Source organism: Pelophylax lessonae (genome assembly GCF_965119305.1).
Source record: "Pelophylax lessonae genome assembly, chromosome: 11".
NCBI lineage: Eukaryota > Metazoa > Chordata > Amphibia > Anura > Ranidae > Pelophylax > Pelophylax lessonae.
Window position 1 is genome coordinate 68,037,457 of NC_138778.1, and position 12,625 is coordinate 68,050,081.

General features: G+C 45.0%; 1 protein-coding gene across 1 annotated transcript in view; it reads left to right on the forward strand.

The window, feature by feature from the left end:
* Positions 1-12,625, forward strand: part of QRICH2 (glutamine rich 2) — a 176,769-nt gene that overhangs the window by 157,767 nt on the left and 6,377 nt on the right. Inside the window, exon 16 of the mRNA XM_082272781.1 lies at positions 5,394-5,478. Coding sequence (XP_082128907.1) covers positions 5,394-5,478 — 85 coding nt within the window. The remainder of the gene's footprint in view (positions 1-5,393; positions 5,479-12,625) is intronic.

Consider the following 12,625-nt stretch of genomic DNA (forward strand, 5'->3'; position numbering starts at 1 on the left):
AAATGAATGGTTAGCTTTAGGCAGAAACTGGAATGAGAACAACTAGGCCTCTCTTCCAGATAATTTTTATGGTAGAGAAATTTGGAATTGAAAAAGAAACACACTGAGTTGTTTTTAGCATTTTGTTTTCTACTGAACAGCCAAATAGCAATTTTTATTCGGCTTGGCTGTGGCATGGCAGGTTCTTGGGTTTGTCACAGCAATCTGTCCGCAGTTCCTGCCCTCGGCATTGGGGGAGCATTAACCAAGGACCATGGAAAACAGACAGACACCACCCGAGTCATAAAAAATGCTTCACATATTAATGTTTTAGGCCTGAATCACAAGGGCGCTGTGACCAATGCATGGTGAAAGACCTCTTTGTTTTATGCAGCTGGAGCCACATGCAGGCAGCAATTGTTTCTCTATGGGGATGCAGCGGCTGCATGGACACGTGCGCATCCTAAAGTGACAGGTGTGCAGGGGCGAGTGTGCAGCCTTGAATGCACACTGTATTCAGGGCCGCTCACCCACCCCTGCATGCTTGCCACTTTGGGGCAAGCAGCTGTTCCCATACAGCTGCTGAATCCCCATAGAGTTACATAGGCTACCTGCGCACAGCTCCAGGCAGTTCTAGCCACCTAAACATCATTCACACTGTACGGGCCAGCACCCATGTGAAGGAAGCCTTTAGCAGCTTCTACAGTAGTAGATCTGAGTAGACTGTGTCCCTCCAGGTGTTCCCACCTTCTGATTGTTCTCCTGAGATTGGCTGAGAGGACATCTGCTGCTGGCTGCTCTCTCTCCACAAGTACCAATCCCAGGACACAGAAAGCAAAACAGAAACGTTTTCTCTTTAGAGTTGAAGTGCTGAGGCATGGAGGAGCTCAGCTAAGAGAAAAGATTAGAGGAACTGAATGTATTCTCTCTTGAGAAAAGGAGATAAAGGGGGGATATGATCAACATGTATGAATACATAAGGGGTCCATATAATGAACTTGGTGTTGAGTTATTTACTTTAGCCACTTGCCGACTGCCGCACGACTATATACCGCGGCAGTCAGCCCCTCACAGGCAAAGTGACGTAGGGGTACGTCGCTAGCCTGTGAGGCTCTAGGGAGCGAGCGCGCGCCGCCGGAGGCCCACTCCCGCTCGCTCACGGACCCCCCCGCACGTGTGAGCGGCGGGCCCGATGTCCGACGCTCACTCGCGATCGTCGGTTACACCGGGAGAAAGGCAGGCAGCTAATGTAAACAAAGCCGCCTGTCTTTCTCCCCTGTGTAACAGCAGAGATTATACGGTCCTGCTATGTAGGCCATAGATCTGTGCTGTTACATGAAAAGCCACATCCAATCACAGTTAGAAGCACGCCCCTAGGGACACACTTAACCCCTCCTTCTCCAATAAAGTTAACCCCTTCCCTGCCAGGTAATTTTTATAATTGTAATGAGTAACTATGCAGCACAAAAAAAAATATCGGAGTAGAAGTATTAAAATCATCGAAAAAATGTAGTGAAGTAAAAGTGGAAGTAGGAGAAAAAAATTATACTCTAGGAAAGTACAGATACCACCTTTCGGTACTTAAGTACAGTAGTGAAGTAGTTCTACTTAGTTACTATACATCTCTGCCCATGTGTCCCTCGATGAATCTTGATCTTCTTCTTCTTCCAAATAAACAGAACAGCTCTTCTCATACATAAAAACAATCCATTTCAAAAGTTAAAAAGAAAGATAACAGAACCAGTGTTGACAAGTAGACTCAAAAGTAAACGAATGTTGGCATGTAGGTTCTGTTCTTCGAGAGGTGACACAGAGGGAGAACATGAGGTGGTGGGTCGTATTGATCGTTGGTCGGTTTGGAATCCTCCGCATCTGGTGCATGGGTTGAATTTCAGGGAGTCTCGTCTCAGCAATAAGGATGTGGTCGTCTGCTCGGGCTTTGGTGACTCTATCGATCAGGCAACAGGAAAATCTCACCAATCTGGAAAGGACCCCCTAGATCCAAGCTCATATACTGTAGACCCATCACCCTGTTGCAGTGTAATGTGAAGATCCTAGCTCAGGTACTGGCATTATGGTTGAACAAATTTATCCTATCCATTGTACATTCTGATCAAGCAGGGTTCATGCCGCAAAAGTCCACAGCTACCAATCTCAGAAGATTGTTCCTGAATATGCATACACAGGCAGACAACATGGGGTATAGAGTACTCCTTTCCCTTGACACAAATTAAGCATTTGATAGTGTCAGTTGGCACTATCTCTGGGCTGTACTGTCTAATTTTGGTATCGGGACTCGCTTTATTGCCTGGGTACACCTTTTGTATGGTGCAACACAGGCAGCCATTAGAGTCTCAGATAGGATGTCACCTGTTTTGGGGTGGGTATAGGGGAACTAGACAGGGTTGCCCCCTGTTGCCCCTGCTCTTTGCTATAGTAATTGAACCTCTGGCTGCCTTGGTGCATGCCGATCCACACATCCCCGGGTTTAAATATGGCAAGCTGCATGAGAAGGTAATGCTGTACACCGATGACATGTTACTGTTCTTGGGGGGGCACTTCTTCTTCCCTAACCAGGGTTATGTCCATCATCTCGGATTTTGGGCAGTACTCTGGTCTCACTATCAATTGGACTAAGTCCGCGTTGATGTTGTTGGATGGCGTGCTCAGTAACACTCCCCTGTTCTATTTCATTGGTAACCTCCTTTAAATATTTAGGCATCCTGATTTCCCCCACACTCACAAACTATTGCTGTCCTAATCTGCAGCCCCCGATGACCCAGTTTCAGGACAAAATTACAATTTGGAACAAACTCAAAATGTCTCTGGCTGGGAAAACTAACTTAATTAAAAGGATACATAGGTCCCAGCTTTTATATGTCCTTCACAATTCCCCCGTGGTCGTCCCTTTGAAACTACCGGTATTTTGGGTGATTAACTCCCTCCTTTTATTTTTTCTTTTCTTTCCATAAACATTTTATTGTGAATAAAAGAACAGTGTACAGTTTACATGATCCACATGGATCAAAAGCAAAGTGAAAGAATCAACAGAACATCATATTACACGTGCTTGAACAGAACACATTACAAAGCAGGAATGCCTCAATGTGATGAGACATCCGGTTTGCCCAAGGGTCAATCTAAGCTGGATGTCTCAAGATTAACTCCCTTTTTAGGCTGCTGCTCTGGGGGGCCCGCTCTCCTAGGGTCAAACTGGAGCAGCTTAAATTTCCTAAAGATGGAGGGGGCTTGGCACTCCCAAACCCCTGGATCTATTATATAGCTGCCTAATTTCAACATTTAATAGGCTCCATGTCTCCTATACCCGAAAGCCCCTCTGCTCGCCCTTTGCTTACTGGCACTGGCGCAGATTCTATTCCTGAGGGCCTAGAGGCACAATAATTCCGGAAACCCAATAAACAAATACCCACTTACAGTTTGCATTGCTCCAGAAAATCTGAACAAATCCAAACAATTGCAGCAAGTGACAGGCTATAATGCATAGAGTCTGATCTGGGATAATAAAAACTTACTGAGCTGGCTAAAATCTAGCAGGGGCCCAGATGGCGAGCCTTGGGGGTAAATCTTCTCTCACTGGTTTTTCAGAATGGGAGGTTGATTTATTTTCCAGATCTCCAAAGTAAGTTTGCCTTACCATACTATATGTTATATTGTTACTACAGTTAGCCCACATGGTTAAGGCTCAGAGTGGGATGGCAGAATGGGTACTTTCTCCCACTCCTATCTTTCACCTACTCCAGAATGTGTCCGAAACAAAGGAATTTATCTCTCATTGTTATCACATGCTCCTGATGGAATATCTGAAGACCCACCCTACCAGGACAATGTCTCAGTGGGGGGAGGATGTGGGCACATTAACGGGTGATCAGTGGGAAGAAGGCTTTCAATCGGCTAGTGCTCTCTCAATGTATCCCAGAAGGTATCCAAACTGTACAGTCTACTAAGAGTGCACTATACCCCAGTGAAACGCAGACAAATGTCAGGGGACATTATACACCTCTTCTGGTGATGCCCAAAGCTCCATCGTTATTGGAACAAGCTTTTTTCCAAGTGTCTGTTCTCCTAAATCCTATTCACTGTTTGTTTGGAATTCTTGAAGAGGTCATCCCAGAGTAGGTGACAAGGGTAGCCTTTTCTAGAGCCTTTTTTTAAGCCAGGAAGAGAATTATCCTTCGTTGGAAATATGCGACCCCCCCCCCCCCATCAGTTAAAACATGGGTGACTCATATGGGTAATACACTCCTTCTAGAGAGATATAGCTATCAACACAAGGGCCGGTTAAATACATTTGAAAAAATGTGGTCTCCATGGCTTGATACCCCTGGGATGTCCCCCTGGGAACTTGTTCTGATGAGAACTTTGCAGTGTCCCATGGGATGAATGCACCCTGGGAGACTCTAGGGAATATAGGAGAGGTGTTTGCGAGCTGTACGTTCCTCTATAGATCCCTTGACCCAAATACTGGAATCTCATTTATTATTATGTGCAGAATACTGTGGTTTATGAGGCTGGTATACGTCAAAAATGACAGTATAAAAATGCGACATGACTTTGCAACTGATATCTTTGAATCTTTAAGTTGTATGTGGTCATATTTTCTGAAATATTGGACTGGACATTTTGTACTTCATTTTTTACTTTGTATACTTTCAATAAAACTTTTCTGATTAAAAAAAAAAAAAGATAGCGTAAGGAAAAAGATAGCGTAAAAAAACTTCTGGCAGACTTTTATTACTATAAGAAGTCTTTTTATAAAACCTTTGTTGGCTGAATGTCAGAAGCATTAATGTTAGCTGGCTTAAATCTCCCAAAATTTTTTCTAATAGATAAACTCCTATTGCATCAGCTCCATCTAGCGACCAAAAAGCAATATAGCTTTCTGAAACATTTCAGTAAGAAAATATACTGCATTTTGACAATTGGATGGAGCTGACAATATAGGAATCAATCTATTAGAAGAAAAAAATGCTTCTGAAATTTGGTCAATTAATGTTTTATAAATAGAACCCCTAAGTGTCCATTCACACTGGTACGACTTGTCAGGCGACTTGGTCAGCCTGACAAGTCACGCACCGTCGCGTCCCATAGTGTAGTACAGGACCGGTTCTAATAGGAGCGACACAAGTTGCTCCGACTTAGAAAAAGGGTCCTGTACTACTTCGGGGCGACCTGGAGCGACTTGCATAGACATTCATTTTATGAAGTCCGTGCAAGTCGTGCCGAAGTCGCGGTGCACGCGACTTCACAGGTCGCCCCCTAAGTCGGATCGCCGTAGTGTGAACCGACGCTAATAAGTGTCTCTGCTGGGGAAATTACATCTGTTTTCAACATCCATGTTTTACATGTTAAGATTTTATGCCTCCCTCATGTTTTATATACACTTTCACTTGCAGGAGGAGATTGATATTCTAGGATCTGATGGGCAAGTTTATCTTGGGAGGATGAACACCAGTTTACCAGCTATACAGGTTAAAGATGGTAAGAAAATTGCACTTAGTAATGGATATCACACTAAGGCTTTGCTTAGGAGTGTTTAATGTGGTGCAAAAAAATTAAAACATTTTATTTTCAGGCATGCTGTGGAGCCTCTAATTCTTAATAGCATGCCACCCCACATTTCTAAAGTGCATTTGAAATCGCATTCCATAATGCATAATAAAAAAGTACTATGCATTTTGGTTTCCTGCATTTTTTTTTTTTTGTCAGTTGATCCAGGGAATATCCGATTACCTCTCGGGGGATCAGGAAGGAATTTTTTTCCCCTGCTGTAGCAAATTGGATCATGCTTTGCTGGGGTTTATTTTCGCCTTCCTCTGAATCAACAGCGGGTATAGGATTGTGTATATGGGATTGCATGGTAGGGTTTTCAATAGTGTTTTTTTTTTTTTTTTTATGGTTGAACCGGATGGACTTGTGTCTTTTTTCAACCTAACTATGTAACTATGTAACTATATGTCATACATAAAGCTACTATACTTTTTATTATAATAATTTTTATTGATTATAATGAGTATAGTCAAGAATAGGTTACAACCAATTATTGAAGGAACAGTACAGACAAATAGTAACATTCAATTTCATATAATGAAATTAGCAGTCCAGTCGGAATTGCTCATATATAATACATTCATATTATACGGATGCCAATGGTTATTTCAGTTTCAAAGTTCTTATTCGAATTTCAAATTTTATTTGAATTTCAAATGGAAAATACAACAAATGCTTTGAAATAAGTTCAGACCTCAGGCCCACCTCCCGGGGAAGGCAATCCCCTTCCCTCAACCTGAGACATCAAGGGCTAGCGCTATATACCACTGGGTGGTGTAGCTATATCCAGGGTATCCAGATTCTGAAAAAGAATTGTATGTTTGTTCTCTAGTAGACTAGAGAAATGCGTATTAACCATTATACTATCAACCCACCTGGTTCCGGAAATGGAAGAAGCCGCTGCTTCCAGTTTCTAGCCAAAGTTAGTAGAGCTGCAAGGAAAATATGATGAATTATTATATTTTGTGAAAGATTGTCAAATTGAAACTTTATCAACGATTCGATTTAGGCACAAGGTGGACCTGCAAAGGACTTTTAGGGACATCTCAACAAAACAGTAATTTAAGTAGGCAAAAGACCTTTGTCCAAAGAGCTGCCTCAGATGGGCAGGTTTGTGCATCACGTCCCCAAATGCATGACCGCCATGGCAACATCTATCAAAAAAGCTAGGATTCAGATGAAATATTTGAAAGGAATCCATGTACTATCTCATTATATAGATCAGTATCCAGTCTTCATCAGGTTTTGTTTATGGAGGGGTGGCCAGGGAAACTTGACTCCAAGACCACATTATCCCATGACTCGCTTAATAGTCAGAAATATCCAATGAAAGTCACAGGGCATGTAATGTGTGATCCTGGGTTTCCAAACTTTGTTAAATTTAAGTACAGCAGAACATTTCTTGTTTGTCAAATACTGGGACACTTTCTATTTGAACTGTGTTTTGATTGGCATTGCCAATTTCCATGCTATTTAGCCTCAGTAAATATTTCATTCAGCATTACAAACCTCAGACTTCAGGCTCAAAATGACTCCTAATGGTTTTTCCAAATACTTTTGGCTAGAACCTTATTCATATTATTGTGGACAGTCCCATTTTTTAGTTTACTGGTTTTGTTGCAACCCCAGAAAGCAGTGGGGGGAAGCCCCCTGCACAAACGTAGCTATCCTATGGGGTAGCATGTACCAGCATAGCATTAATTTGTAGTCGGCCTTTATCACTGTGCAGTTGATAGAGCAGTGGGCTGTTGTATTACATATTTGAGTCCAGTCATTTAGTTGGGCTTAAAGGAGCAAATATTCTAATCATAGCCTGATCTGTCAAGCTGTAATAGCACTTAAAGTATTGGATAGAGCAAAGGAGGGTTATAACCCATTGTATTTTTTTTCCCCATCTGTGTCCCATTGACAGTCCTGTTTTGCTTGGGAATCAAATACTTATTTTACTCACTGAACTGCAACTCAATTTATAACATTTGATATTCTGTCTGATAAAAATTATAGACCCTCCATTTCTTTGTTAGTGGGCAAACTTACAAAACCTGCAGGGGATCAAATAATTATTTTCCCCACTGTAACTTACATCAGTTTTTTATAATTCGTTCCGGAAACATGCCTGTAATCCAAAGCACTCTTATTTCAAAGAGAATTTCCCCAAAAGAAATAATGGAAACTCAGATGATTTACTGCACAACCATTTATTCAAAAGTCCTTCAGCTTATAGTCCATATAAAAAGATTATAGCAATGTGATAGGTTGCGTAACCTTGACCCTTGAATGTCCATCCACAAATGGCATCCTCCACAAGGGGATTAGAAGCAAAATCTAGCAGGAGCTACAGGGTATAAAAGGGAAGAGAGGCGCCTCTAAGTGTAGCAATATGGTTACATAATGAAGGTACAACATTTAGCAACTCACATGATTGATGATTAACCACTTAAGGACCAGGCCTATTTCTGACACTTGTTTACAAGTTAAAATCAGTATTTCTATTTTCTTCATTGACAGACACAGCTCCTGATCTTCTTAACCACAGGGTTATACTGCCCCCTACAGGAGTAGGACACTAGGCAGAAAAAAAGTCTGGCTACACCTATAGGCAGTCCCAGGGGTTATACTCCCTTTCTCTGCTATAGATACTCAGTTTTGTTCTGCCTACTCAGGAGTAAGCACCTGGTTCCTTGCTGGGATCTCTGGTCCTGGCAGTTCTTTCTTTTTAGATCCTCAGCAGAGAGGGTCCTCTCCCTCTCTGCTGAGGATCGCTTGGTGCTTTGTGCCTGGCGACCGGGTGGTGCTGCCAGCACGGTGGGGGTTGTCCCTTTGCAGTGTTTTACACTTTTTATGGGGTCCCCCTGGTGACTCATGGAGTCTTTGGAGCACATCTCCCTACTTGTTTCCCTCTCTGAGGCTGAGGGGCCCTCCGGGTCCCAACCATCCATCGATGCACTGATGGCCTGAAGTCCTTTGTGTCCCAGGTGTAGGTGGCTTTCAGGCAACGGTCTAGCAAAAAGCACCCCGCCTTCCCCTACCTTATCTGTCTCATTAGATTCTGAATCTGATTCGGCCGCCACAGATGTGGGTCTCCCTGCTGGGTCTGCGACCACACGCCCAGAATCCTCAGATAGGGAGGATGATTCCTCCACATCTGCAACTGCACACGAAAAGGCGCTGGTGGAAGCACTGATTGTATCTGTGCGTGAGACCTTAAAGATGGAGGACGCAGCTGCCAAAGGCTTTCTTTGACATCCAGACTGGCAAAGGTGTTTCCTTTCCTCGCCTATTTTGACAAAATTGTTGCTAAAGAGTAGGGACGACCAAAGCGTTCCCTTGGGGTCCCTAAGCGATTTGCTAGACGATACCCCTATGAGGAGTCCTTTAATAAGAAGTGGACTCCAGTTTCCAGATTGAACAAGGCAACCATGATTCCGGTTGAAGAGTCCCTGTCCTTTAAGGATCCAGCTGACTTGAAGGCGGAGGCTGTGGCCCACAATATGTATACTCTGGCTGGTTTGGCACTGAGACCGGTATTCACCATTGCCCTGAAGTCGCAAACTCTGACTGAGTGGGCTAAGCTTTTACGCTGTTACCTGGAGGGAGAGCAGCTCCTCCCTGCCTCTGCTGAGCTGGCGGACCAGCTGGTCCAGGGGTGTAAGATTCTGGTACCTCTGGTACCCTCATTTTCCATTTTCTTTTCAAATATGCGTCCCACCTTTCTAATTAGGTGGTACGCATACACCTTTAAGACGGATGACGTCATCACCGAGCGCCGCAGAGCGGCTATTTCAACCGCCGGCGTTCTCTCTCACATTGTTCGTTCAACTTGCCATGTGTCCACATGCTTACAAGCTTGTCTTGCTACCGGAACCTCCAAATACTTTCTTTTACTTGGAAACAGACCGGAACCTCGCTACTGATCCCTGTATCTCGCTACTGGATCACTCCCTCACTACTGGACCCTTCTACTACTAACCTTACTAGTGATAAGTACCCCACAGGGGAATCCTCCATAACCTTACTTACACTATCTACCTCTGCACATTAAGGACTGTTACTATCTATTCTATGCATACTAATTCTATCATCTGCACTGTTACATAGATTGCTAGCTCTTGAGTCTACTACCATCTATCCTTGCACTGGGTTAGTCTATCCTGTATTTGTCATCGGCTATCCTTACCACCTGTTACCATACTCGATTACTAACCTATCTGCATTCTACCTAATACCATCTAGTACTCTCCTGAACATTTCTATCAAGTGCTTACCATCTCTGTCACTGTTCACACCTGTCCCTTCAGCACATCATCTTCATACTAACATATACATCCTATCACTCCAGGAACATCTTATTGAGTGTGTATATCTGTATGCTGAGGCTGACAGGCCCACAGTGATGAGTCTGGAGAGTTGGATTTGGTTATTCAACACATCTCTACATGACTACTGAGTGGAAATTCTGCAGCTGCAAATCCAGCCTACTACAAAAACGCAGGAGCGTTACAAGGGGCTCCAGTTTATCTGTGATGCCTCTTTGGATGCGGCTCCCCTAGTTGCTCGGCTCCCTGGTCCTTCGGTGTGTCTTTTGGCTCAAATGCTGGTCTGCGGACCAGACTTCTAAAAAGGCCTTGACTGATCTCCCCTTTCAAGGAGATCACCTGTTTGGAGCTACCCGGGATGACATCATTAAAGGTCTTACAGGGGGAAAGAGTACTTTTCTTTCGCAGCTTATTAAGGGCAAGGACCCATGTCATAGACGTGGGCTCTTCTTCTCGGCTTTTTTGTCCATCAGGGTCGACTGACAAGGCCTCAAACCTTTTCAGGGCCTCCTCTGGAGGATCTAAATTAACCTGGTCTGGCAAGCCGAGAGCGGGCTTCTCCAGACAAGGCTCTTTCAGCATGAAGGTGTGCCCTCACTCGTATCGGGGGTGGGGGGACGTCTTCGCTGGTTTCCAGACCCGTGAACTTCCCTGGTACAAGACAAGTGGGTCCACAAAGTAATTCGGTCCAGCTACAAGATCGAATTTCACTCTTGTCCCTGGCAAGGTTCTTTCCTTCCAAATTGTGCCTGTCCCCGGACCGCTTACAGGGTCTATTTGGGGTGTTACAAGACAGATAGTTACTTCAAGGGATGTTTGTCCCGGTTCCGACTTCGAAACATTTTCAGGGTTTTTACTCAAACCTGTTTACAGTTCCCAGGAAGAAAGGCAAGGTGTGTCCAATCCTGGACTTCAAGGTGCTGAACTGCTTTGTGCCGGTGCAGAAGTTCAGAATGGAGTCCATTCGCATGGTGGTGTCATCCCTGCATCAGGGGGATTTTCTTGCCTTTATCGACATCAAGGAAGCCTACCTTCACATTCCAATAAGTGTCGGTCACAAAAGCTTCCTCCGCTTTGCCGTGGAAGAGCATTATCCGTGGCGTTACCCTTTGGTTTGCTCCTCGGGTCTTTACAAAAGTGTTAGCCCCGATGCTGGCATTGTTACTTGGCTACTTGGATGACCTCCTTCTGTGAGCAGAGTCCCTTACTGCTCTGGTGGAAAACCTGGAAATCACCATACGAACTGTGGGGAAATTCGGTTGGATTCTGAATTTTTAGAAGCCTGCTCTGGTTCCGTCCACAAAGCTGGACTATCTGGGTCTGACTCTGGACTCGGCCTTAGGCAGAGTGCTTCTTCCTCTGGACAAACTCCTGAAATTTCAGGCTGCAATTCGTCTCCTGCTGTCCAGCAGATAATCATCCCTCCGGACTTGCATGTGGTTGCTGGGCCTGATGGTGTCTACCTTCGAGCTGGTTCCATTTGCACAGTTCTATACAAGGTCCCTGCCAAGGGAGATTCTGAACAAATGGGACAAGACTCCGCAGTCTCTGGACAATCAGATCTGGTTAAGCCGAAGCATGAAGGCGTTCTTGATATGGTGGCTTAGTTCTCCTGCAATTTGACTAGGCAAATCCTTCCTCCCCTTATATTGGACAGTGGTCACCATGGATGCCAGCCTGTCCGGCTGGGGTGGCGTTCTCAGCAAAAACTCTGCTCAGGGGCTCTGGACACTGGAAGAGTCCAGACTACCGATCAATGTCTTGGAACTCCGAGCAATTAGACTGTGCCTGGGCCATTGGACGGATCGTCTTCTGGGATGTCCAGTGCACATTCAATTGGACAATGCCACAACCATGGCTTATGTCAATCACCAGGGGGGCACAAGAAGTGTCCTGGTGACTCTGGAGGTAGCCGGCATTCTAAGGTGGGCAGAATGGTTAGTTCCAGCCCTCTCCGCCGTACATATTCCAGGGGTGGAAAACTGGCAGGCAGATTACCTCAGTCGGCAGGCATTGGACCAAGGGGAGTGGTCCCTTCATCCGGATGTGTTTCACCAGTTGTGTCTCAGGTGGGGCATCCCCAAGGTGGATCTGTTGGCATCCCGGCTAAACAGAAAGGTGCAGCGGTTTGTGGCTTGGTCACAGGATCCTCTGGTGGCCCCTTGGGGTCAGTATCGTCTGATCTACGCCTTCCCTCCTCTCAAACTTCTGCAAAGACTTCTATGCAGGATTGAGGCAGAAGGGATTATGGTCATCTTAGTGGCTCCAGACTGGCCTCGCCGGACTTGGTACGCCGATCTGGTGCGGCTGGTCGCCGATGTTCCTTGGAAGTTTCCTTTTAGGGAGGATCTGTTGTCCCAAGGACCAATCTTCCATTCTGCTTTACAGTTGCTGGCTTTGATGGCTTAGCTGTTGAACGCCAGGTGCTGATGGAGAGAGGTTTGTCAGCATCAGTGATTTCAGTGATGTTAAAAACTAGGAAATCTACTTTTAGGAAGATCTACCATCGTACGTGGAAGTCGTACATTGCGTGGTGTGAGTCTCTTGGAGTTCATCCTCGCTCTTTCTCGGTGGCTCGGATCTTGACCTTCCTTCGAGGGGGGGTTGAGCAGAAACTGACCTTGAGTACTATCAAGAGTGAGCTGTTGGCCTTAGCGGTCTTCTTTCAATGGCCCTTGGCCACATACTCCCTGGTGCATACTTTTTTTCAGGGAGTTAGGCACTTGGCCCCTCCAGTGCGGTCTCTGTTGCCGTCTTGGGAC